The sequence below is a fragment of the Athene noctua genome, chromosome 17 (genome assembly GCF_965140245.1).
Source record: "Athene noctua chromosome 17, bAthNoc1.hap1.1, whole genome shotgun sequence".
Taxonomy (NCBI): Eukaryota; Metazoa; Chordata; class Aves; order Strigiformes; family Strigidae; genus Athene; species Athene noctua.
In genome coordinates, this window is record NC_134053.1 from 1,890,602 (window position 1) to 1,918,042 (window position 27,441).

Here is a 27,441-nt window from a genome sequence, read left to right on the forward strand (position 1 = left end):
GCAAAGGATTCTTCTGTAAATGCAGGGGTATGCACAAATAAACTGTCTCTTCCAATTGAAGGAGAAGGCCTGCAGGGATGAGTGTGCCAGGGTGACAGGATATCTTTTCAGGTAAGTAACTGAGATTTTTACAAATTAATCCCGTTCAGCGTCCGAGGAGCGCACGCTCGGAAGCCCTACCGGGTCACTACAAGAGACTGCATACAGGAGCTGCCCTTGGGTTCCTGAAGCCTTCCCTGTAGTAATGTCATTTTCTGTGAAGCCCCTCGCCAAAATTCAGCGCTCAGCTGGTGCCGTGTTCTCCCTTCGCTGGCCTCCTGGGAGCGGAGGCATCTCCGCCAGCTCGCCTTGGCTTTCCTTGCGGATGTCTCCATCCCCTCCTCTTCTCTCCTAGGCAGCGCGATCCCCCGAGCCCGCTCCCTGCCGACGCACGGCCCGTCAGGCGCTGAGCCCCGCGGGGCCGAGGACCCGCGGTGACACGGCCCTGGCCAGGCTGGCAGGTAGCACCCCAGGACCGGCGACGGGAAGGGGAGGGAGCCGCGGGGCCACGGCCGCCTTTGCCCGCCCCGTTGTGCCGAGCCGAGCCTAGCCGAGCCGAGCCTAGCCATTCCCGTGCCGCTCGGTGCGGGCTGCTGGCCGGCGCCGGAGCTGTCCCGCCGCCCGCGCCTGCCTGCCCGCAGCTCCACCATCCCCGGCGTGCGAGAGCGATGAGAGCAGCTTCTGCAGGCGCAGCCCGGCAATGGAGGATGATTTATTCCAGCTGAGACAGCTGCCGTGAGTAGCAGCGTTACAGGGGAGCGGGGATGCGCAGGGCTCCTTCACGACGGCCTGCAGGGACATTGGGAATCCCGGCGATTTTTAAGGGAATTATTTCTAGGAAGTGTCTTAGGCCCCGGGAAGCAGGCCATTTTCCTTATAGAGCTGCCTGGGTTCAGCATCCTGAGGGCATGCAGGGATCCATTCGTTACATAAATTCACTCATTTTTATTTTGTGCATGAACTTGGTGGTAATAGGAATAAGGAGCTGTGGAATAAACCCGTGGAAGTGCCAAAAGATTATTTTTTTTTTTGAGAGGAAACATTACTATTGCATTTGCAAGGTGGGTTGCATCTGTAAATAACGTTGTGCTAGGGAAGGCATCTTCCTCGGCTTCCTCCTTCATTCTGCGAACCGATTGCAGATCACAACCTTTTTTTGCAAAGGTGTGTTTGCAGTGAGCATCGCGGATTATTTGCTAGCTGCATGGTTTGGAGAAGCAAACATTGCTGCACAAGGAAAATGCTGTTGTTTGTGAGGAACTCTTTGCTGCTGGGATGTGGTTGCTGGATCTGTGCGAAAAGGTGATAAAAGCATTGCTGCTTTTTAACGCCAGTATTTCCTCTCCTTTTCATGAATGCAAAATGTTTCCTTTAAAAACAAGTGCATTTCTGCTAATGCTCCATTATCAGGGGCTTTGAAACATAATCCTGTTTATGAATCATTGACTCTGCAAGGCAGGGAATAAATGCTTAAAGTTGATTTTAAATATTAATGAGCTCATGTCAATGACAGAGCAAACTGTCCCATAACATTTCTAATAAGTTGGGAAAATGGACATGAACTCCAGTTATTTTTAAATACTTAGATCGGATGCAGTCAGCTTGTCATTATAAACAATAATACATGATTTCATTAGGCCGTTTTTCCTAATATTTAAAACAAAACACAGAAAAATGTTCTAAAGTACCTTTCAGTGTAGGTGTGATTAGACATATTTGGTGCTGTGAGATCTTACAAACAAATGCAGCCGAGATGTCTCAGCTGTGAAGAATTTTGCAAGTATGGAACAGTAAATATCATTGTGTGGGTTTTTTTTCTTCATTTGTGTCAATTTGTTTCATAGGTTCCTAAGTGATAAACTTTTTTTTTTTTTTTTTTAATTTCCTGTGATGAGGAATGTGGCCAGCTAGCTCTCTACTCAGATTGCTGTTCAAGTATTTACAATTTTTAGATCAGTTGCTGCCTTTGTATAGTGTCTGGAATCACCATCTCCAAAATGGTCAGTTCTGAAGGTCTACTTCAGCAAATATTACAAAATAAGAAACTAATATAGAGGTTTTTTTGATCAGGTACTTTAAAGCCAGGTAGGCTTTTGCTGACATATTTATTTTGCTTAGTAGAAACACTGAACAGTTACCAGCATAGTTTGGATGAATGATTTTCCATCATAATCCCATGGAGTAATGGCATTTTAGACCTCCTGAAATCTGAGGAAGGAGTGTCCATATACTTCAATGAACTTTGCACCAGGCTTTGAGACTGCTGAAGTTAGGTAATAGTCTTCCTTTAAAAAAATACAAATATAAAAGTTTACTTCCTGTAGAGTTAAACCAGGTTCTTGTAGAGCTTTTGCAAATAAGCTATGAATGGTACTTTGATATTAATTGCCCTATGCAATAAAAAAGTCATCTCATGGGCACTCAAATTTCAGTGTTTGTTTGCTGAATGTGTTTTGTAGGTCATATGAGGGTTCTATCTTCACTGACAATTTTAGTATTTGTCCTGTAGGGTCAGCAAAAGAAAATTCAAACCAGGAGGTATTGAGGTTAAAAAAACAATCAGATGAAGAGAGTTTAAAATTCAGTTTCTCAGTGGAACTAAATCTGAACCTGAATTCAGACGAGTTTCATTGTTCTGTCTTTTTTTATAACTGAGTAAAGGATCTCCTGCGTACCCCAAATCAGAATGTGAGATAAACCCTAGTTTTGCTGTCCTCAGGGTAGTTTTCTTGTTCATTTTGAAGAGGCCTGGGGTTTTGTTCTGTGTTCTTACCTTTAAGATCTTCAAATGTTAGAAAACAAAATTTGCAATTCTGTTATTTGTCTGCCAAGAAGACATAAAGGCCAGAGAAAAGCTTTCAGTTTCCTGCTGCAGGTGAGAGCATTACTGAAGTATTCCAAGGAATATTTGCCCCATAGAAATCTTGGAATTCCCTGTTTATCTGAAAAAATCATCCCAAAACATCTCAACAGCCTGCAAAGTAGGCAGTCCTAAGGATGAGTGATAACCTCACAAAATGGTCACAGTACTCTCTCTCTCTCTCCAGGTTACTGCCAGAGTATCATTAGTGACTATGTGCAATTCCCCAGATGGGATGTGGTCAGGGAAATAATATATGTGCCAGGACTGTGAGATGAAAAAAAAAAAAAAAAAAAGTTTTGTATCCCTCTGCTTTCTAAGCTGGACTGAATGGCTGGTCATGGCCAGGACTACTCCTCTCTTTGTGAAAACCCCCGTGGGTGATGGAGGTGGTGGTTCCTCCGTCATCTTGTCCACCGCTGGACCAATATCCATTAACAGGAGCTTTGTAGCTTGCCCATCACTTTACCCTTACATTAAGTGCTGATTTTGTCATCAGCACTTGTAAGAGAAAGTAAGAATCGGGGTCTTGCCAAATATGACAAGTCTTTCAGGTCACCTTTACAAGTGTCATACATGTCAGTTTGCTGCAGCTGCAATTGGCCAGGATGCTGATAGTTTAGTTTTGCTGACACTTAAACCAAAGGATTAAATTAAAGTTCAAGAGGCTCTCAGCTAATCTGTATTGTAGAATTAAAAAGTTCAGGTATTGAAAGTCAGAAGAGGTAGTAGCAAGACTAATTTAATCTATTTCCAAAAAACTATTTCACGGAAGTCCAAGAAATTGCCAGTTGCCAAGGTGAAAAAGTTACACTGATGTTGCAGGTGAAGTGAAGGAAGCTGAGGCATCTGTTACATTAAATATGGTAGATCTGTTCCAAAATATTTGTTTGGTCACAGGAAACAACTTTCTCTATATACACAAGGTGTTGCACAAAATCACTCTAACCAAAATGTGAAGGTTGTGTCCATTTAGCAAAGTTCTGTTTGCACGTCTTATCCTCTCCGTGGCTTTGCTGCAGAGATTAGACAATTAGCTCTCAGTTTGTGCCAGAAATGATGTAAAATACAGAGAGTTGTGAGCAAGACACTCATGTGACAGCCATCATCTGATATGCCAGGGCTGCAACTGGCAGGCAGGTACACTCTTCAGTCTTGACTTGGATTTAATGACAAAAAGATGTGTCCTTTGATTCACTTCCTTATTCTGCCCCACCGCGTTACCAAAGAGTCAAAAAATGCACAAGATGAACCAAGTATTGGAAATCAAATAGTTTCTTAAAATACAGTTATTAAATTAATTACATAATATTAAAGACTTCACTTTAAGATGAGATGAAAGCAGTCGTACTTACAGTCACAAAATTATCATCATCGTGATGGAAAAAAGTTATTCAATTCACTGAATTGTCTTATGAATCGTACTTCATTAAGTAATGTTTCAAAATCTGACAGATGTCAGGAGTTCTGCTTCTCCTAAGACACAAATCACTCTTATGAAAACAATGTGGGAAACTGAATTTGGGCTCTTCCTGCAAGGACAAAGCACCTGAAATTCAATGACACAGCTATGTCTAATTCACAGTAAAAGTCTAGGCACACAAAACATGTTTATCATTAAATATGTATAATTTCATCATATTTTATAACTTGTATGTTTTTATAACTCTATAGTTAGCACAATAACGTCCTCTTTGCACAAAAATGATGACTATGTCACAGAGCAATGTACTCTGCAGTTTTCCCAAAGGCAGCAGCACCAACAGGATACCCTACCTAAAAGCAGATACAGAAAAAAGTCACAGCATTCCCTGGGAGTGTGAAACAGAGACGGGAGGGTGAGGAAAAACCTGTCTGCTGTTTGACCAAATAGGGCTTCAGGACTCACCAGACACAGCTTTGACCTGGAAAAAGACCCTCCAAAGTATTAATCCTTGTTTCTGTGTTCCTAGGGTGGTCAAGTTTCGCCGCACTGGGGAAAGTTCGAGGTCAGATGAGGATGTCATTTCAGGAGAACATGAAGTCCAGATTGAGGGTGTTCGGACAGAGCTAGAGCCTGTTGAGCTAGAGGATGGAGCTGCAGTGCCAAAAGAATTTGCCAACCCAACTGATGGTGAGTAGATTTCTTGTTTTCCTTGAAGGAGAAAGATTTGGCCTCTTCATTTCAGTCATGTTGCAGCCAGGCTGAATACCTTTGTGTTAGAGAAATTAAAGATCCCCAAATAAAAGAAGGAAACAATCACACAGGCAAATTATGTGACACCTGAAAATCATGTTTTAGCTGCCTTGTTCTCTGAGGGATGCTTTGCGTGTTTGTTTTTATATTACCAGTAACAGACCCTTCTAGGGCGTTGTGTATCCAGTTGTCACCACCTATTTTGTACAGGAGGTTTGACTTAGTTTCCTTTAGAAACGATCGGTGCTCCTAAACCATTGCCAGCTTTACTGGAGCAGCCAGACGTGGCTCACCTTCAAGGCTGAGCTTAAAGCCTCTGCAGTGTTCTGTCTCCTCCTTGCCTAGAGGACAAGAGGGACAGAACAAACGTACATCCCCGCCTCTGCTTGCTGCCCAGCAGAGAAGTGCCGGCTGCCCTGAAGGTAACACCAGTTTAGGAGATATAAGAAGTGGTTTTTTTGCCTTAGCTAAACTTCTGTAGGATGACTGTTTACTAGGGACTTATTTATTAACATATTGCTGCTCTGGGAAGCCAGAATACCACAGATGAGCTCAGTGAGTTCTCAGGAGACTCAGTGCATCAGTGCAAGTCTGCAGGTACATGTAGAATTTCAGCTGGCACATCGCCCCTAAAAGAGCAAGTGATGCCACAGCCCAGCATGCCAGGTTTCAGTACCATCACATCAAATGCCTGAGCTGAAGTCACAAACTGAGCGCTTAGGACATCTCTGCTTCATTTTATCAGTTAGATTTTGTTTGATTTCTTCTTGGTTTGTGTTTTTGTCTTTTGCTTTGTGAGGATGTCCAACTCTTAGCTAGATAAAGCTTTTCTGTGGTGAATGTACTTTTTAAACTGCTGAAAGTGTTAAAACTTTGAGACTTAAATGGATTTATCTTGAATATCAAAATGGTTTTTTGTTGTATATTTCATTTTGCACTTGAGCAAAGGAATTTGAGATATCTCATCTTCAGATAGAACAAGATAACGAGGTCATGACAATGTGTGGGAAACAAGAATCATCAACGTTTTTAACAAAAGTATGTTTTCAGATGTACAAGTCTTGGACAAATTCTTGATTAAAGTAATTACAGTTTGACTCTGCATGCAGTAAAATATTCTTCTGCCATTTCCATCACTTGCATAGTGGTGTTGTGTGCTGTTGAGCAGCTTATATACTTCTCACCGGAGGAAGCTACAATCCAGTGGCTGGTGGAGTCACTCCCAGGAGTAACACACTGAACGTTCTGGAGTCATTGGTGCTACGCTGGTTTACTTCTATGGGAATAAAATGTTCTAGGAGAGTTTAGAATTATTTTGGCTTTAGCACAATTCCTGAAGAACACAGAGATTTTCCTGAGTAGGAACTGTGTAAAAGCTAAGTAGCTCTCTGTTTTATATTTTAGATCTCAGTAGGGTAGTAAGTAATAAGTAAACTCAGTAGGCTACTCAATAAGTAATTGAATTCACAGAAAGTGCTGTCTCAAGGGATGGCTCTTACTAGGAGAGGAATACACTTCTGCACTAGAATTGTTTTCTTTCTAGATACTTTCATGGTGGAAGATGCGGTGGAAGCCATTGGATTTGGAAAGTTCCAGTGGAAGCTGTCTGTTATTACTGGATTAGCATGGGCAAGTAGTTGTTATCAAGGTCAACTGCATGATCCTCAGTTAGAGAATCTCAGTGATTTCAAATAACATAGCCGTTCTCTGTTGGCAAAAAGTCTCCAAACAGATAATTGTGTAATAATGAAGGAATTTTACTTGAAATTCTGAAATGACAGCTGGACTCAAACTTGGTATGTGGGGTAATGGGGAACTGATTGATTTCTCTGTCCCTGAAGTTCTTGTAAATCATTTTGATTCTCTACTTCAAATGGTTGGTTCAAATGGAAAGGGTACTAGGCTGTTCCTACAGAAGCAGATCTCAGTTTTCATGCAGTGGTTTTACCACATTCATCCCAATCTCTGTTTTCTGTATTAGTCAGTATTACTGCAATCTCAGTTTCAGGTGCACGGCAACCCAGTGCTTCTAGTTTTAACCCTGATATCAGGAACAGAAAGACAGGCTTTGTTTTCACTGTTCTGCTCTTTCTGAAGCACTATATTTTACATCTACTGTGGTATATTTGAGGGTAGTAATATCTGGAGCCTGTGTTTACCAGCTATCACCTAGGTGTAAGGTTACAATCTGCCATGCTTTAGATCCTAAATCAGTAGTGGAATTTGGATGATGGATGATCTATCAATTTATTTTATACAAATCCAGAAGTAGCGTGTAAGGGAGAAAGGGAGGAAGTTACAAGGTAATTAACAGTTCTGACTGAATCTGTGTGTAAAAGAGTTGAAAGCTCAGCCCTGTACCATCCGATGTGGAAGTGAGTGAACCTGGGTGTCTGACCAGACAAGCCTCCTCGAAATCACACACCAAGAGCTTTCAGTTTGGCTCTTTGAATCGTCTCTGCTGGTGTTACTAAACATTACGACCATCAGAAATTAGTTTAAAAGTGCACCTGTTGCCTTTTTCTCTACACCATGTGCACCCACTGTCCCTTGTGAACATAATTGTTTTGTTTCACCCGCAGAATGGGAATGGCACCAGCAGAAACAAGGTTCATTTCAAGAAATATTATTGACTGCTATGTCAATCTAATTTTCAGGCAGTTACTTATTCTTGTTTCTTTTTTACCCTTCTAGATGGCAGATGCTATGGAAATGATGATTTTAAGTATCCTAGCTCCTCAGCTTCATTGTGAGTGGCGATTACCAAGCTGGCAGGTTGCATTGCTCACATCGGTAGGAAAAATAACCGACAGCTCCTGTATTCTGTAAGGTTTTTCCGCTCATTGTTATTCAGACATTATGCTTTATATCCCAGAGTTTAATCTGTTGATGGCCCTTGCAGATTGCCTTTGGCTCGGAAGAATATAGGAGTCTTTTTTAAAGCCAGAGCTTCAAGAACTGAAACTCAGTGAGAACTGAGGAAATTTTGCAAGTTTCAGGTTCAAAGTTTCAGGAAACTGTATTAGAATTGACTCATCCTAAAATTCAAACCAATTCATTAATTGAAAAGATTGATAAATTTTTACTATATTTCTTGAAAATCTTTCTCTCTCACCAATTTAATCTTGCTTGTACATAGACAGGCTGGGAAGCCGTGAGAGAGAGCAAGCAGTTGCTTTTTGAGGTGGATCATCCAGTGATCTTTGCAAGCAGAGCTCTTACGATACCACCTCGGAGTATGGTGCTGTGATGCTGGAAACATGCAATGCCTTTAGGGATAAGAAAACTAGTTTTGGGACCCTTCTCTCAGCATACACCACTGTTGTGTGGCATGCACTTTAACTCCTACTTTTCTTTTTCCTTCAGCTTTTGATGCCATTTGTGGTGTTGTGTAACTTGGTCAAAATGCTCAGTAGGTTTAATTAAGTTAAGATCGTGTCCTTTCCCCTGCCCGAATGCAGCCAGCCCATCCGAAGGAAGGTCTTGTTCCTTCTTTCAGCTCAGCACAATTTTATTCTTGGTGGGAAAAATCCAGAGGAGAAGGGATCGGTGGACATGAGACAGAAGCTTTGACAAACACAACTGCTTCTTACCCCACTTAGTGCTTGAGTATGCACTTCTTTCTCAGACAAAATTCCTGTGTTTTTAGTCCACTGATGGGGGAAAGGTGCTGGGTTTTGCCGTTATCTTCATTGAGCAGGATTTTATTTCTCCCTCCATCTACAGGAATAAACTATACTTCTTGGTGTCACCTCTGAAAAGGGTACAATACATTTTCCTTGACACCTCGGTCTTTTTTCAGACTTTTCTAAAGTTGTAAGATCTAATTTTATCTCCCAATCTGAGATGACCCGCTGAGAATGGCAATGGGAGACTGGGGGTGAGCTGGCTGAGAAGTCCTGCATCAGCCCTGGGCTCCTGGAACAGCTCTGCCTTGCAGCTCTCAAGCAACACCAGTCAGGTTTTATTCATGAATATGTTCATAGGCACTGGAGTGCTCAGCATCTTCCAGGGCTGGACTCACAGTGTGTATAATACCCGAGTGCACATTCTAGTGTCAGACTGGTTTGTCACTGGATGGAGCTTTTAATTGCAAAGCTGCCTTGAGGGGTGCCGAGTTGCTTCCCTGCTCCAAAGCAGACACTTGCTCCTGTCTCCACTTGCCCGTCCCCTCAGTAATGTTAATGAAACTCTCCGTGGGGCCTTGCTGTGAAGCAGATGAAAGATTTTTTTGTGGATTATGAAAACCCTTCAGCAAAAAAAACCCAACCCAGAAACCAGACAATGATTTCCATTTAATGGCAAATTGTGCTCTCCGGTCATTTCTCATAATTTATTTTCTTCCATTTATCAAAAGCTCAAAACTATTCAGCCCTGGTCTAATTCAGTAGTTCACAAATTATCCGGTAAGATAAGGGTGAGTGATGACAAGTAGCCTGGCAGAGGTTTGGTTTATGGATGTTGTGTTTAGACTGCTGACCTCAACAAAAACAAGGTGACTGCTGAACATGGACCCACCACTGGAAGAAGCTGAGAGACCTTGGCTTGAACAGTGCTGAGACCCATCCCCGTTCCTGAGCAACAGCAAATTCCCTTTCAGGCCAATGGAAGTGAAGTTAGGCTAATGCTGAGTGACTTTTGAAAGATCCCACTCTATGAATAATTACCTTTAATAGTCTCTGCTGCTAAGGAACTGTACCCAGAACACCTGGACATTTTGCTCTGTTGTTAGAGCTGAAATTTTCTACTTTCACTGTGAAGTTTGTTGTCGTATGGAAATTCTCACTTGTCTTGATGTTAAGGGGAGGATTTTTTTTTCTGGTGTTTCACAGGTGGTGTTTGTGGGAATGATGTCCAGCTCCACCCTCTGGGGAAACATTTCAGACCAGTATGGGAGAAAAACAGTAAGTCTTCAGCTCCTACTAGAATATATTTTAATATTTCTACAGTGTGGATGTTTCAGTGCATGATGGTTACAAATGTCACAGTCCACATCTATGAAGCAGAACTAAGCAAAGCCAGAATTGATCTCCCGTGAAATAAAAGGAGTTTGAAGCTCTACTTTACATTTTGTTAATATGTGTTACAGCAGAGACTTTCTTTTCCTCGTGCTTGTTTGTTAAACACAGGGCCTAAAGATCAGCGTGTTGTGGACGCTCTATTATGGGATCCTCAGTGGTTTTGCACCAGTGTACAGCTGGATCTTGGTGCTGCGGGGCCTGGTGGGCTTCGGGATTGGAGGAGTGCCTCAGTCGTAAGTAAATATTCACAAGTCCAGACTTTCTCTTTCCTATTAATTTTTTTAAAAATGCTTATGTCAGACTGAAGACATGCCTCTGTTCAGTTGTCCCAAACCCATTTTTTTCTAAGCGTTTTGGAACCAACATTAAACTCTGAGAAGGCTTTGCAGAAACCTAATACTGAGGTGAATCAGATTTACAGTGGCTTCTATGTGAACAAGCTGGTTTCCTAAATGTAATGTGTTATATGCTTTAAGTGCTTTTAAGCTTCCCTCATTCCCTCAGGTAAACTAGGGTGAAAATGAGAGGCCCAAGGAGCCCACCTAGAAGTGGGTAAAACACAACAGACAGCGTTTTGTAGCTGTGCCTAAGCACAGCATTGCTGGATTGTCTTGGCAGAGTCCATGAGGGATGACGTGGTCTTGTTGCAAGACAGGTCACGACCTAAATGCCAGCATTTAGCAGTAGAGCCCTGACTCCTGATTGTAAAATTGCAGGTTATTGTTCGGTCAGAGCCTGAACTTCCCTGTCTGAACCTGAGCTGGAATTCCAAAACCACCCAGCCCAAACACTGAAGATATCTCGATGGCTCCAACACATTTCTGATAAGAAGGTGGCATCAGAGTATTTCTCTGTTACTGTATCATTCCATTTACTGAAGAGGAGAATCTCTGAATTTTCTGCCTGGAATAAATAACTCTGTCTAGGCTTTTAATTATAAATGTAAAGGGAAGAGTATAGCCATTCTCTCTCTGTGTAGTCTTTTATCTGTATTAATAATTGATATTTTGCCCCATGGAGGTGCTATTTCGGAGTAGTCAGAGTCTAACTTTGATTGGTGGCTCATAGGCTTCTTCACAAGGCAAGTCGATATCCTGTCTTTTCTATCACCGTTCCCAGATAAAAGATTCAGAGCTGAGATGGAACATCACAGTATTATTAATTTTCTTTTACTGCTCTCCTGCCCACCTTTAGAAGCTGCACAGAAGCGAAACGTGTATGTAAAATAGGAGAGTCCTTGTGTTTGACCAACAGTGGGGCAGTTTCTGCCATGCAGTTCCAACCGAGCACAACTGGAGTGAGGAGGGAGAGCAACAAAGACAAAGGATCAGAGTTAATAATGCCTTGTACTGCAGACAGATACTAATGGTGTTCCACAGAGCCCGGCGGAGCCGCTACAGCACAGTAGTGCCCTTTTACAGAGGGGTGGGTGATGACAAAGGCTACGTGATTTAACAAGAGGCAAAGAAGAGCCGGTTACAGAACTCGGAGTGGATTCCATTGCTGCCGAGTCTGTTTCTTGTTCTAACTATAACAGTGATTCCTTTGACAGAGGAGTAAATATGTATGAAGCAGGAAAAGTAGCTCCTTTCTAAGATCCTTAAGTAGGCTGTAGTGCTTTGGAGATGAGTGGCTGAATTTCAGTGGAATGTCACGGGTGTCTCTATAATTGTATACTCCATAATGGGTATGAGAGAGAGAGTTTTATGAAAGGTGCTATTAAAAAGAAAGCACCCAGCAGTAATAAATTAGCTGACTATGGCAGATAGCCCTCTATCTACACCCATGTAGGAGCTGCACCTGAGAAGCTGCAGCCTCCTCTGGGAATTTTCTGCGAGATATTATCTAGCACTGAGTATGACTATTCATTCACAGTGCCAACATCCAGACTTGCAGAGAAGTGGAGTATTCTCTGAAGAAAATACTTCTCTACAGCATTAATCAGCCTCTGTTTTCTGCTGCGGTATATAGGGGACTGCTCTACATTTCATGACGTGATTTTACTTCCTTCTTCTCTTATTCATTGATTTAATAGAATATTGTGTGCAGCTTTGTGCTTCGATGAACTTGCAAGGGCATGTAGGGATAGGACAAAGGGCAATGGCTTTAAACTGACAGAGGGGAGATTTAGATGAGATCTGAGGCAGAAATTCTCCCCTGTGAGGGGGGTGAGGCCCTGGCACAGGCTGCCCAGAGAAGCTGTGGCTGCCCCCTCCCTGGAAGGGCTCAAGGCCAGGTTGGACGGGGCTGTGGGCAGCCTGGGCTGGTGGAAGGTGGCCCTGCCCGGGGCAGGGGGTGGCACTGGATGGGCTTTAAGGTTCCTTCCCACCCAAATTATTCTGTCATTCTATGAACTGAGTTCTGGAAAGCTACTTAGAGATCAATCCACCATTTGTCAAGTTAGCAGAAGTTTTGTCACAAGCATCAAACAAAGCCTGAGGAGTTTAGAGGCAGAAACAGGGTGAGTCAACGAAATGCAAACAGAGTAGGAGCAAAGAATGACAAGTCTCACAAGACAGTTTGAAGAAGACGAGAGCTTTTTGAGTGGCTGCTGGGCCTTGTGTTCATCCTCAGGAAATACTCACAGAGCAGCTGTACCATTACTCTTGGCACAGGTATGAAGCAAAGACTCTGCAGAATTAGATGACTTCTTTTTGAATTTCCACAATAAAAGAATGCAAATTATTTTATACCAGTACAGGATCAAACCTTGAAAGTATTCACCTCTTGGAGAACTGCAGCCTGGCAGAGCAGACTGATGTGAAATTCTCTGAGCCAGTTGTAAAGCCCTAAAGAAATACTTTACGCAGCAAGAGTTTGTGTTGAATACTGGTGGACCACACTGAAAATAACAGGCGTAACGCCTGTCCCAGACCAGAGCAGAGTTGTGAAAACATATGCATCAAGAACTGCTACATTTAGCTAACAGCTATAGGGTTATAAATCACACAGAGCAAACTCTGTCCCACACTGAAATGATGAACTAAAGGGGGTTTGTTCTGAGGTAGAAAGGGGAATCTGAACCAGTGTCCGCAGTCTTGTGGACTCGAAGGGCTAGGAAGGGTTTTGTGTTACTGCTGTGGGTTTGGCAATTTCAATGAAAGGCAAACGAATTCTTTGAACCTCTCTCATTGTGCTAATGTGGCATTTTTCTCAATGTGCTAACATGACATTTTTCTCAATGTTCACTCTTTACAGGGTAACCTTATATGCTGAATTCCTTCCAATGAAAGCCAGAGCAAAATGCATTTTATTAATAGAGGTGAGCAGTGTAGCTGTGCATACTGGTCCCTGGAGGGACAAATTCTGCTGTTGGTTACATCCATTCAATCCTACTGACTGGAAATCTCACACATAGCTGCAGTCAAATCTTGATTGTCCAAGTTAGTGTGGACCTGGGGTTACCCCCATACACTAGTACTAGCCCAGATCCAAAAGCAGCATAAAGCATTCATGTCACACACCATTCTTCTTGTAGAATCTGCCTTGTTGCAAATTCACCCGCATCCAGTGCTGCAGAGGTTACTGCTGTTAGCACCAGGGGACCATTTGGGTGTCACCTAATCTCACAGTGAAATTAATCTACAACTCAGTAATGGATAGGGGAGAACTGACAGTTCAGTAAATGCAGGGCTAAATTCAGCTCCCCATATTCAATCCAAATGTAGCTAAGCCACAGAGAGCAGAATTTTGCCCTATTTAAGGCAAAATTCTCAGCCCTTTAATGGTTGAAGGGTCAGAGAACACAACTATTGCTTGTTTGCATCAGTCAGTTTGGAAGGAACGTCCTTGTGGAAAACCTCACCGAACTGAAACAGCTCCTCAATGTAAAACCAGTCTCCTAAGATATCTGCTGGCTTCTCCTACATTCAGCTGATTAATTTTTCATAAATAGAATTTGGTAGATGAATTACTCCTTTCTGTGTCACTTTTATTCTGCCACAGTTTGGCTGCCTCCGAGCAACCCCGGGTTAGAAATATATTCTGAGTGTTAAAAAATGAGCTGAGTGGATTCATAATGTAAAGGAGAATAATCCTGCATGGGTAGGATATGCAAGAGGATGCCAGCTCCAGTGTTTGCTAAGAAGGTATCAATTCCTTCTTTCATCTACAAGCCGAACTCTGTGGCTTTGGTAGGTTGGTTTTGGTAAGGAAAACAAATACCACAAATCTCATGATGGTAGCTGGGAATAATACTCATAGAGAGATGGATTAATAATCATTCTGCTTAAGAAACACCACGTGCTAAGTCTATTCCTTACGAGAATAACCTGCAGTTAGACACGGAGAGTCTAGAGAAAGTTGATGCCAGGTTTTTAGAAATTATCATTTTAGCTTCTGCAACATTTAAACAAATCCCCATAAAATGTCTGGACTCTATTTCCATACAGTGGTGCATATTTGAAATGTCTCTGGCATTTCTCTCTCCAGCTGTCCCTAGAGAGCACGTCTTGGAATGTTACAAAGAAGGAGGCCTTAAGAGCACTCTTATTCTCATTTGTGACTGTTTCTTTTCCCACTGGCAGGTCTTTTGGGCCATTGGGACTGTGTTTGAAGTCCTTCTAGCAGTGTTGGTGATGCCCACTCTTGGCTGGCGGTGGCTTCTCATTCTTTCTGCCCTCCCACTTCTGCTCTTCGCTGTCCTATGTTTTGTAGGTATTCTCTCAAAGACAAATGTACGTTCCATCAATCCACCACTTCTCGACCTGATTCTGTAACCTGATTGAAGGAAATGTGACAGTTTTGAGCTCTCTGTTGGTGTCTTCTTTGAAACATCTGAATTAATGACAAAAAATGCTGTTGTTTCAACAGGATGCTAGTAAAAACATTCCAGTGAGAGCTGTGTTTATATGACTGTAATTGCTGGAGGACAATGGTGGGCTGGAATTTTGTGAAACCAAATCAGGCCTGGAAACCTCTCCAATTTCATGACTTTGTTTCAACTAAGCTCAGTAGAATGAACATTTTATTAAAAGCTGTTGCTGTTTCCCCGATTGCTCTTTAGATTTTTAAATTTTGTCAAAATCCTAACTTTTATATTTACTATCCACTTTAAAAATCCACCTAAACCAGGGGTAAAATTTGCATAGTGCAGGTCAGATTCTAAAATTAAGACATATATGAGTTAAGACATGAGCTTCAGTGCACTCTTAGGTAATATATTTGCTAATCACTCCCTCTTCTCAAAGACAGATGTCCTTGTCAGGTTGTTTAGCAGCTCTTATTATTCCTTAGTCACTGACATTGTTTTTCAGAAATACCTCCAGTTATGCAGGAGATAACATGCTTGTTTTTAAAAGGAGCTTAAAATGCAAATTTTTGAATGCCTAGAGCATCTTGTTATCTGTCCTGGATGCTTTGCCTTCCCTACTGGGAAGGTGTCCTGCAAAGCACCTGCACAGATGCTTAACATTTCTCAAGAATAAACTCAGAGTAACAGAAGGGAAAGATTTGAGACAGGAGTTCTGACTTTATGGTGAAGGTGGGGTTTTGCAGTTTCTTAAGGCCTAAGGAGGTGTTAGACATTTGTCAGAAAGATGACTTGTTCAAGATTAGTTCTGTAATCCTGTTTTATGTGAGTAGTCTGCTGGGGTCACGGAGATTTCCCACTGTAAGCCCACAAAGAAAATCCCCGGTTTGTTTACTGCTCTGTTTTTGACACCATTGTGCATGTGATCTGCTTTGCTCTCTTAGTGGTTGCCAGAAAGTGCCAGGTATGATGTATTATCTGGAAATCAAGAAAAAGCAATTGCCACTTTAAAGCGGATAGCAACTGAAAATGGAGCTCCAATGCCTTTGGGAAAATTAATTATTTCCAGACAGGTATGTACAGGTAACAGGCACATTAATAACGTGGGATATAATGAAACTGTGCCACATTCATATGTATTTTTATAAGCAAATAATCAATGTTAAGTTTAATTTCAGTGTCTCAACCGGTAATAAAAAAAAATGACAGGTGATCATAGATGCCTCTTTCACAGTGAGGAAGAGTTAGTTTCTCAAGTTTATTTACGTGGAGATCCTGCAAGTCAGAAGTGGGTATTAATGTTATTTAACTTCACTAAGACCCTATTATTAAGGAAAATCAAACCTTGAGGCTACCGAAGAACTCAGATCAGAATTCTCAGATCCGAACTCCTGCAACAAGATGGAGTTTGAGACTCTTTAGCTGTCCCTCAGTTTTAATCTAATCCTGATTTTCTGGAGTGGCAAAGCTGCAAGCTCCTATTCAGTCCTGATGGATGGAATAATTCAGGCTGTTACTTCTGAGCTGCATGTTACTATAGGAATTGCATTGGATTTTTCTTCATTTCAGCTTTATATGGCCAACTTTTCAGCACCCCTGTTAACACATAAAGCAGCTCTGCATCCACAGAACAGAGCAGACTTTTAAAAGAAAGTCATCAAGTTAGCCAGCAAGAAAGGACAGCAGAGGGAGACCTGTAGATTTGAACGAGAGCAAAATTGTAAAGCTAGGCAGGAGCCTCTTGGTAATTACAGCGTCTTACAGAGCTGGAGGTTTGATTTTCTAAGGTCTGGATCAGTGAGGTTTTGAGCTCCTGTGCATTTCACGGATGCTTGGTTCAGTGTCAGTAATTTCGACGGGCCACGCAAGAACGCCCTCCAAGTTTGGGATGGTTTTGTTTTCAGGGTGGGGTGGGAAAGTGCTTTTCCTTAACCACAAGTTTATGGGATGAGCCCTCCACTCTCTCTCTCTCCAAGAACCAGGCAGATTAAAAGGGGTCTGCTGGCAGGAGGGCTGTTCCTCAGTACCTTACCCCAGACCAGAAGCCCTGAGGGGCTGCTCAGATTTACGGGAGCTGGCCCCGAGCCCCGTGACTCATATGCCACCCGTGGATTGGCAAAGTTCTGCTCTCCCTCCTTCCAGCCCCACCTTGTTCTGACAGGTCCTCACCTTCCTTGTGGAGGAGTAGTGTGTGTGTGCCCTGTGCATGAACTGCTTTTGATATCGTTATGCTCCTAGAGAATTCCCCTTGGCAGAGGAATTCTTTACGTGGATCCCAGCTCCTCAGAGAGAGCCCTCAGCTGAAAGCAAACACTCATCCTGAGACACTGCATCCTCCAGTCCAGGACCAGTGAGTGCTCTGCTCCTCTGACTTCTGCTTGTTTTCAACAGGAAGACCGAGGAAAAATGAGGGACCTTTTTACACCCCATTTTAGATGGACCACATTGTTACTCTGGTTTATATGGTAAGAGGAAATCTAAATGGCTCCGTGCCAGCACAATTCTAAATGGTTTTTAATGGACGTATTTTACAGTATCATTAAAATACAGCAACTTCCTCCTCCTCAAAAAAAAAAAAACCAACCCAACCTGTATTGATTTGTAATTTATTAAACCACCCAATCACTAGCATTCTCAATCTAATTGCCCTTTCATTTTCTAAATGCTAGTGGGAAATAGCTTTGAGGTAGCACTTAGTGCAAGTCCTCACGCAGTGGGTTCAGTTTTGATTCATGTTGTTTACTGTAGGTTTGACCAGCTGAGACTTCCTCTCTCATTTTCTTCCTTGCAGGTTTTCCAATGCTTTTTCATATTATGGGTTAGTTTTATTAACTACAGAGTTCTTCCAAGCAGGAGACGTCTGCAGCAGTGAGTACTAGTCCATCTTTTCTTTTCAAATATACTCTGTTAAGTGGTGGAATATCTTTTATTAGATCACCTTCTGCTGTTAGTTTGGAAAGGACTGTGGCTGGCAGACTGAATTTTAAGGCATCCACTTAAAGGGTTACTTATTTTAAACATTTTTGTTAGACTGTTCCTTATCTGCACAATGCAGAGAGGTCCTGCAGTGTTTCTGAGCCCAAAATATAAAACAGCAAGGCAACCTTCAAGGGAGGCCTGTTAGAAAACTTACCCATTCTTCTTGAGAAAAAAGTGATTGAATAAATGTAAGTTTCCAGATTTGACAAGCCTAATTAGTTCTGAGATAGAGATAACTGCTGCTGCTGTGGAGCTCCCAGGTTCTCAAGATGTGAAGACCTGCTGAGAAGAAAGATAGTGGTGGGAAACCATCGCCTTTTTATGGCAGGTTTTTGTGGGTTTTGTTATTGTTTTTTTTTTAAAAAAAAGGTGCTTTGACTGCATTAAGAAGAGCCTTGAAAAGTTTGATTTCCCAGAGGAGGCATGATTGTATTCAGAACACTTGGCAATTAGTGAAAATTGTCTGATAGTTGGAAAGTTATAGAAAGAGGATGGGTAGCAGTGGGAGAAGACATAGATCCCAAGCTTGTACAACAGTGTATTAGCTGTTTGAGAGGTCTGACTCTGGTTAGCCTCCACAAAGGAGCATGCAGCCTTTAAAAATACTGGTTTTACCAAGATACGGTATTATTCAGTCTTCTCAAAGTATAGATGAGATAGTATCCCAATTTATGTAGGGAGAAACGGAATTCTTCCTGTTACTTCTGTTCACTCTCATGAGCCCTGGAGTGAAAAATTATCGCGGCTAAGGAAGCGTAAGCTTTCGTTCCAACAGGGATGGTTGCAGCGGTAAGACATCCTGCCACAAATAACATTGTAAACTGTTCAGTTTCAGCTCTACCTTCCAGGTAGAACAGACCTGCTGTGCAGCAGAGTCTTTTCATTGCATCCCTGCTATCATTTTCAGCAGTGAGAGTGATAAAGACACAGCAGGAGTAAAGGAAGGTGAGAAGAGATTACTTAAATATACTAAATGTTTGGTTTTGTCTTTTTGCTCCCACAGTATCCAGTAGAAGGAAAGAAGTTAAAGCAAAGTGTAGCCTGACCTGTGAGTATCTGACAGAAGAAGACTACACTGATCTCCTCTGGACAACCCTGTCAGAATTCCCTGGTAAGTGGCAACAAGAAGCACCAGTTCTTCGTGGCCAGTGGCTCGGTGTGATTGGAACGGGCTCTGGTAGAAGCGAGGTTGTGGGCTCTTCTCTCTGGTAGAAGCGATGTATTTCCTGTTCCTTGCTTGGCCTGCTGGATGTACACCCAGGAGCTGTAGCTCTCCTCGCTGCCCATGTGATCACTACGGATAAAATCACTGATAATTGCTTTGTGAAGCTATAATGGCCCATCTGACTATGGATTCTATCCAAGCAACTTCATTAGACATTCAGAGGAAGAGTAACAATTAAAGGGGCAGAATCACTTGAACTTTTATCCATAAATTACTTTTTAAATTACTATTTAAAAAGGATCATGGGTATAGTGGATCAATGGAGAACTTGCTCCCTGAAGCTCTGGGTCCAGCCTCAGTCGTGATTTTCAGCCAATTTTCAGTGAATTTCAATGAACAGCAAGGTAGTGTGTAATAGCCAGTGTCTCTTCAGATGTAGAAGATGATCTCTCAGTAGTAATCTGAAATAATACTGCAAGGCAGTGGTCAGGTTATTTTCACTGTTCTAGATTACAGTTTCAGGGAAAAATGCTCAGAGAAGCTGTTTCATTGGTGAAAAGTTATAAGTCTATGACTGACAAATATGTGTCGTCACTACCTAGTAGTGAACTACTGACTGGAGGACTGTCCAGCATAACAGTCATTCTGGGAAGGGTGTCAGTGGACAGGGACAGAAACGAGCATGGTGCTGTAGCTGAAAGGGCTGATTTGATCCTGATATAAGGTAGGGGTAAGAAATATTAACAGGGATAACTGTGAGTATGACACTGGCAACTCTGAACTTTGAATACTCCCCACACTTACTGTACGTCGGCTTTTAAAAGGATCTGGAAAAGTTGCATAAGAGAGAATAGTTAATGTTGTGAGACTTACAGAGCTTGATCTATTTCCTTTCTCAAAGAGCAGGTGAGAAATAATTTGATAACAGCGTATAAATAACACAATGGAAAGAAAACATGAAGTTCTAAAGAGCCCTTAAATATAGCAGTAGTACATGAGTGGGGAACAATGGTCAGAAGTTCACAGAATCCCAGAATCATCTGGGCTGGAAAAGCCCCTGAAGCTCCTCCAGCCCCACCATGACCCTCCCCCTGACCGTTCCCAACTCCCCCAGATCCCTCAGCGCTGGCTCAGCCCGACTCTTCAACCCCTCCAGGGATCCCGGGGACTCCCCCCTGCCCTGGGCAGCCCATTCCAACGCCCAACAGCCCCTTCTGCACAGAAATCCTTCCTCAGAGCCAGCCTGACCCTGCCCTGGGCAGCTTGAGGCCGTTCCCTCGGGGCCTGGCGCTGGGGCCTTGGCTCCAGAGACTCATCCCCCCTCTCTGCCTCCTCCTGGCAGGGAGTTGCAGAGGGCCAGGAGGTCTCCCCTCAGCCTCCTCTTCTCCAGACTGAACCCCCCCAGTTCCCCCAGCCGCTCCCCAGCAGACCTGTGCTCCGGACCCTGCCCCAGCTCCGTTGAACAGGGGTTGTTTGGATGAGCCATAAGTCAGGCAGTTTGAGCATTCCCGTTGGTAATCGCGGCAGGAATCAGTGGGGAGCAGAGCTCAGGGTTGCTCACTCCTGCGTCAGCGCGTGGGCCCTGAGCCTGTGGCTGTGTGGCCCCGGGGGGCTGGGAACAGGGGAGCCACACTCGCCAGCCAGGACCCGCAGCTTCTGTTCTCATGTGGCACCATTGGCTGGGCAATCCATTCTACACCCCAGCCTGATGCCTCTGCCAGCAGAGTCTTTGAGAGAAAGAGAGAACAAAATGTCCAATCTAAACAACCCAGCCTGTGTTAAAAGCTGCTGCAGCCTCCACCTTTGCGCAATTCCCAACAGTCGACTTGTGTCCTTCTGCAGGTGTGTTAGTGACACTGTGGATTATTGATCGGATAGGCCGCAAGAAAACCATGGCCCTGTCCTTTTTTGTCTTCTCATTTTGCAGTCTTCTGCTGTTTCTCTGCGTTGGAAGGTAAGTAAAACACAGTCAACAACTGGTATATCTGATTCATCCATGTTCTCTCTTGATTATGGCAGGAGAACTGGAAGTGGTGGATTAAAAAGCCATGAGAAGGTCGTGCTCAACTGGTGAAAGAATTAAGGATGATGTTAGGTTTTCTCATCAGAGTTTGGAAAGAAACTAGAAGAAGGAGGAGAGGAGAAATCCTTCACTATAATCTTGCAGACAGAACAATGCCAAGGGGAAAATAAGAGCTTGTGACTGAGTAGGAGGTAACCGTTGGACAATTTTAAAGTCAGATCTGATGCCGTGAGCCTCAGTAGCTGGTTCCTGTACTGCTCTCTGGCGTTCCTCACCTCGGTTTCCCCAGGCTGACTGTACCAGGGCAGCTCTTCTCAGCCGAGCCCAGCCTCTGCCTCCCAGCCAGCTGCTCTGGCTGCTCCACTTGTCGTGAGCTCTCGGTGGGCTGGGTGCTACGGCACAATTCCCTGAGAAACTATAGGCACAGCCTGGCACCAGCTCCCAGTTGGATACAGCACGGCTGGGGGAGCTTGATGCTGGCATTGCAGATACACGGGGCCCGACTTTCAGAAGAACTTGGGTTCACATTTTTATATTGTTCAGTATCTGTCCTTCATGCAGATTTTCCAAAGAACAGCTCAGCTGGCAGCTCTGCCCTGAATCTTGATGGTAGCAGATTTCCAGCTGAGCTCTGAGAGTCTGCCTCTGACTGCCTCTGGCCTTCATGCCACATGCGGGCGATGATGTCTGTACCTTGGGGCTGCCAGAGAAGGAAAAGCCCGAACAGCCAGAGGAGAGCTCTCTGGATTTAAACCTCTTCAGGCATCGTACAAAACCTCACAGCACAGGAACCTTGCAATAAGAAACCTTACAAAGTTGCAACTATCCAGGTGGTACGTAGCTTCGTGTTTTTTAAAGAGGAAAGCTGCACTCTCTTTTCCTTCTCATGTGTGCCAGGTTTTTGTTAGCACCGTTCATAATGTGGAATATATTTTTCTTATTTAGATAAGCTTAGGCGTTTGCTGCTTGTTTCAATAAGCCACAGCTGTCAGTTAGAATGAATACACTTAGAAAACTGATGTGATTGTGGGAATGCAGATTGTTTGGCATCATTGCTATACTAAAGGTCCAGAAAAAATGCAAAGGGTTCATTAAAAAACAAAAGGAATCGTTCTAACAAATTTAGCGTTTTTATTGCACTTGCCTCCAAGTTAGATTGTGCAGAACAATCCCAAACACTGCTCTCCTTTTTATTCTCACAGAAATGTTCTTACTGTGCTGCTCTTCATTGCAAGAGCTTTTATTTCAGGAGGATTTCAGGCTGCTTATGTTTACACTCCTGAGGTAAGGAGGTTGTTTTTGTAATGAGAATATTTAAGGGGAGTGAGAACATGGTGGGAAAGTCATTTTTATGACCTCTTCACAATGGACCTTACCCCAGATATGAGTTGATGATCTCATTGTCATTGTCTAACAGAACTTGCTGTAGTACCACTTATTAATTTCCATTGATTTAGGAGACTGGAGGGAAGAGAACTTCCCACTGGGGTTAATGGGCTGATGCTTTGTTCACAGGTTTATCCGACAGCCACGCGTGCTTTGGGCCTGGGAACATGCAGTGGAATGGCTAGAGTGGGAGCCCTCATAACCCCCTTCATTGCACAGGTAAAGCCCCTTTTTTGGAGACTGAAGGCGCAGGAAGGTGACACAGAACCTGCTTTTCCTCTGGAAGGGCCAAACCAAGGATGATCTGGGCACGACGTGTTGAAGGAGAGTTGTTGTTGCCTGTTCCCTGAGGAGAATTCAGGCTCGTTCACTGAACTTACCTCTTGCTCCAGAGTTCTACAGGCTGGGGGATAAATAACCAAGAAGCAGGCTGCTGGGTGGATGTGAGGACACCTTGGAAGCCCCCACCCAGGATGGGATTTGTGAGAGGCGGGGAGTTTCTGTGCATGGTGCAATGCCACCTTTCTCTTGAGATCCCACGCTGGGGTGCTGGGGGCTACAAACCTTCAGGGCATGTGGAAAGAGCCAGGCTCTGCGGGGACAGGACTCGGAAGACTCTCAGCAGCAGTGGCTCTGCAGAGGGCTGGGTCGAAAACTTGTGATTTGCTTAAGTCCCGTCTAATACGTAAGGGCAGCAGCACCTCGTGGCACCTGTAATCCAGACTGTCCTGTCAGTGTTTAACATTGAGGAAAGAAAGCACACAGCAGCGCCCGTTCAACATTTTTTCCAATACTTTAATTAAAATTTCTACTCTTGCATTAGTATTTTTTCTGTGCTAAGGCCCAGGGGTACTATCTTGTATCTTCTGCCTTTTTTTCTTCAGGTGATGTTGGAATCTTCAGTCTATTTAACTCTGGTGGTTTACAGTGGATGTTGCCTGCTGGCTGCTGTGGCTTCCTGCTTCCTGCCCATCGAGACAAAAGGTCGTGGCTTACAGGAGTCCAGCCACAGAGAATGGGGACAGGAGATGGTGGGGAGAGGATCTCATTCTCCAGGGGTCACCAGGTCAAACTCGGGATCACAGGAATGACGGGACATGAAAACTTGCTGAAAGAATGAATGATACGAGCAAGATCTTTCACAAACAATCCAACCCTGAGCATAGAAAGCTGACCATACTGTCACTGCCAATGTCATGTGTCAAACCGCAGGAACTTTTGGGTTGATCCTAAGCAAATTGTGTCTCTGCTGCTCTTTACTCACACTCATAAAAAATTTACTTCTGTATTGAGAGGCATTTGATCCAGATATCATTCCAAGTTTAGCAGGAAGGGTTTTTCTTGAGTCTGTTTTGCTTGCATGGTCAGCTCTTCAGCTTAAAATGTCCCGTGTCAAGCAAATAGCTAACTGAATGCAACTCAGTATAAGCTGTAATTAAAATAATGTACTCTTGATGCCTAAAAACAAAAGATTAATATTTATTGTGTACCTGGCATAGCACACGGTGGATTCCATACACTACAGAATAGGTTTTTTGAATTAGATGCCTGCCTTGCACTTTTTAGCCATCAACAACAACAAAATGTGATAATGGCAAACCAACCAATGCTTTCTTGTTCCCTTGCTTATGGGTTCTGTTCTTTGAGATTTAACAGGCACTGATTGCTGGGAAATGGTTTTCTGAATGTCTCTCCCATCCGATACAGGTAGTTTGAGTCAGTGAGGAGTGGTGTTTGTTGCAGAGATGGAACCTTATCTAAGAAATGTAAATCCTGATAGTTTGGAGCGGAATTTGACTTCTCGAACTTTGCCAGAGTCCTTGGGCGCTCTGTCTGTGCCTCGGTGAAGGTCGCTGCGGCCGTACCGGTGTCTCTTGGTGTGGGGAGATGCTCGCTGGGTTTTCTGTGTGAGGCCAGGTCTGTTTCTGCTCAGTTTGCCTCAGTGTGTTCTCACAGTGGTGTAGCCAAAACCTTTGATAAAAAATGCCTCAGTCTGAACAGCTGGGTGCAGCGCTGTGGGTGGAGCTGCCTTCAGGGCTCTCCCAGCAGAACCTGGCCCCCCGACAGCTGGGCAGAACTTTGTGATAGCTGCTGATTGCACAGTGACTGCGACGTGGAGCCTGGGACAAAGGGATGAGGCTGGCATCATGTCATAAAGGGACAGAAATCATGGGGAGAGCCGAACCACAATCATCCTTCGATGAGGAACTTTGCTCCTTCAGACGTCGCTCCTCGAGGTGGACGATCCCGCTCCTGTCAGAGAATGTAGCAGAGTTCAGGTGAGAAGTTTGTCTTGTTTATCCAAAGCCTGTCACTGTGCAGGAAGTCAGATTTCAGAGCCTGTGGATGTGCAGCGAGGAAACGCATCAGGAAGCTGAGACGTGTCTCATCCACGTCTCAGTTTTATTTTCAGGATTCCAGACGATGGAACACACAACCAAATGTAGGTGAGATGGACTAAATGCTAATCACGAGGCTGTGGGAAGCAATACATTTTTATAGTATGTGTGATCAGTTGTCTCACGTAAACGCAGGTAAGCGTGCAACCAATTTTTGCACAGTAGAATATTTTAAGAATTCTGGGAGCCAGGCCCCTTTTCTGTGGGGCCAGAATAGGTCACCGAGTCCGTGTTTGCGTGCAATACAAATGGACACGGCGTTCAGCTTTCACGGAGGGTTTTACAGCACTGTAGAGCAGTATAATGCTCCAAGACGTGTTTGTCTGTTTGTAGCACTGAAGGAAAATTAGAAGCGGATAATTCCTTAAAGAAACCGAGGAAACTCAGAGTAATAAATAAAAAAAAAAAAGGCCAAAGAGGTTATTGATATTTTGTGTGGGGGAATCTTCTGCTGAGAAAAGTTCCAAGTTTGACAAGGCACCAAAATGTCTGTCCGTTCGTTTACCACTCGGTGGTGGTGACTGCACGGAAAGACTCTGAGGTGGTTTGGTCTAGACAGGGAAACTTTCCTTTTCCCAGGAACAGGGAAATGCAGTTCAGCTGGCAGGGGATCCCACCGTGCCTGTGGCTGGTGGCCCAGAGACTCCCAGTCCTTCCGGTGGCCGTTGCCGTGTGCTGGTTTGGTTGTCTCTGTCTCTGCTGTCTCTGTCTCCCCTGTGCTCAGCTCCAGCCGATCCCCAGTAGACAGACAGGGTTCTCACGGTGTAAAAAATTTGTTTTCACCTCCTTCTGTCAGGTTGTAGCTGGATAATCCTCCCGAGTGCGCTGTGGGCTGCCTCAGAGTAGAGGTGGATGAGCTTGTTTCCCTTGGGCCGTCCCTCCGATGGGCGAGGGGTGCCCAGGCCATCCTGGACAGGTTTAGGTCAGCTCTTACACCACACGTGTGACCAGCGAGCTCGGAAACCCGCGTTGCCTTTGCACGGCGTGGCCCGCTCACCCTTTAGTGACAGTGCTACCATCATCTTCCTCCTGCTGGTGAAGGCACTTGAGAGGAAGGCAGCCCACACCTCTCGCCGTGGGGGCTCGCCGTCGGCCGTGTTTGCACACCCCAGAGGGGATGGCCTCGAGGACAGTCCCGCCGCCCGGGAGCCCCTGTTAGAGGTGAGAAGGAATACAGGGCACGTGACGTCCCTGGCCTGATGGAATGGCCCTTGCAGCTGAGCTGTGAGGTTTGTGTGTCTGTTATTGAGCGCCTTTAGCTAAAATTCTGCTTTTCCAGTGCTAATGTTCACATATCACTTCACTTTTCTGTTCTGAGTCAATATTCAACAGGTTTAAAGGACTGTGTTGTGATGGCCTTCGAAGGGTGCGTTCAGAGGGGCTTAGGGGAAGTATCTATGTCTCATAAATTTGCACATATGTTACTTCAGAGAAAATATTTCCCAGGTAAAGATCTATAGGTAATGCAAAACCTTTTGATGCTGTTGAGGAGTTCAGTTTTAACCTGTGACATTTACAGTAGTGAAAAAAAAAAAAAAAAATTGAAGGCATTTTTGCTTTTTACTTTTTCCGAATTCTTCATTGAAAATGTATTTAATGATAGAAATGGGTCCTGCTGAGACATCTTCATACTCTGGGTCTTTGATTTGGAGGCAGCCATGTGCCTAAGGCACCACCCAAAGCTCACTGAAGTCCGGGAGAATCTCCCGGTGGATATTTGTGGGCTTTGGATCAGCTGAATAGAGGAGGCCAGGCAGGATCAATCCCACCGCTGCCGAAAGCAGCGGGAGCCTCTTGGGCACCGAAGAAACTGAAGTTCAGGTTTTGCAGGTCCTTGCGTGTTACTGATAATGGAAGGACATTTTAGATTGTTCACTGGAAAACTGGAAGAACGTTTGGGTTGACACACAATAGCCTATAAATAATCACAAGTCATATTTTGTTATATGGCAACACCATTGATGTATATAATAAGCTTCCAAAGATTGTTTTACACACTAGCAAGTATTTTTCACCGATAAAGGAATTAATATAGCTCGTTCATTTAAAACAATAAAGTGAGATAATTTTGAATTAAAATCCAGAGCAAACAGAATTGTGGGATTCAGAGATTTGCTAATTGTGGGATTCAGAGATTTTTGCTAACTGTCCAATATATTAATGTGCAAAGCGGTTGTGGGAAAAATAATTCTCCAGGTGTGCTTTGATGGAATGATTTATTATTCCTAAATGCTTGCCGAAAGAACGTTGAATGTTTTCCTGTGTTTGAATGTACAGTTTCTAAGCTGGATACATTTTAATGTTTAAAAACTTTGTGTGTATCAAGCTTGTTGTAAAATACTCCCTTCGTTCCTATGTTACTGATGCAACATTGGATAGTTTAATTCCACACTAGATATTTTATGTTAAACAAATAAATAGTTTTTTCAGTAAAAATGCTTTTGGCTGTTTTACGGAACTTTTACGAAGGGTCAGTAACTTTTTTGTCTTGGTGTTCAGAGATTTGAGGTGTATGCTGCTCTGTGGACTCCGCTGGATACACAAGGGCTCAGCACTTTGCAGATCTCTCTCATTTTTCTGTGTTTTGAGCATTTGGTCATAAAAAGTCACAGGATTCACGTTCGCATTATAACTAACCTCACA

At 43.7% G+C, this 27,441-nt stretch overlaps 1 protein-coding gene across 3 annotated transcripts; it reads left to right on the forward strand.

Annotated features, from left to right (window-relative positions):
• SVOP (SV2 related protein) lies at window positions 1–27,203 on the forward strand. Of its 3 annotated transcripts, XM_074921362.1 has the most exons (17): window positions 1–111; window positions 395–774; window positions 4,852–5,012; window positions 6,619–6,704; window positions 7,770–7,868; window positions 9,908–9,979; window positions 10,205–10,329; window positions 13,295–13,358; window positions 14,623–14,748; window positions 15,791–15,919; window positions 17,238–17,311; window positions 17,638–17,714; window positions 18,829–18,936; window positions 20,833–20,944; window positions 22,216–22,297; window positions 22,529–22,618; window positions 23,284–27,203. In XM_074921362.1, exons 2-17 carry the CDS (start codon window positions 740–742, stop codon window positions 23,488–23,490), a joined length of 1,647 nt encoding a protein of 548 aa, XP_074777463.1. In that variant the 5' UTR covers window positions 1–111; window positions 395–739; the 3' UTR covers window positions 23,491–27,203. The 3 variants fall into 3 exon arrangements, with proteins under 3 accessions (XP_074777463.1, XP_074777464.1, XP_074777465.1); XM_074921363.1 differs by lacking the exon at window positions 13,295–13,358 and having other exon boundaries at window positions 7,770–7,824; XM_074921364.1 differs by lacking the exons at window positions 1–111; window positions 395–774; window positions 6,619–6,704 and having other exon boundaries at window positions 4,858–5,012.
• Window positions 27,204–27,441: the final 238 nt, after the last annotated feature.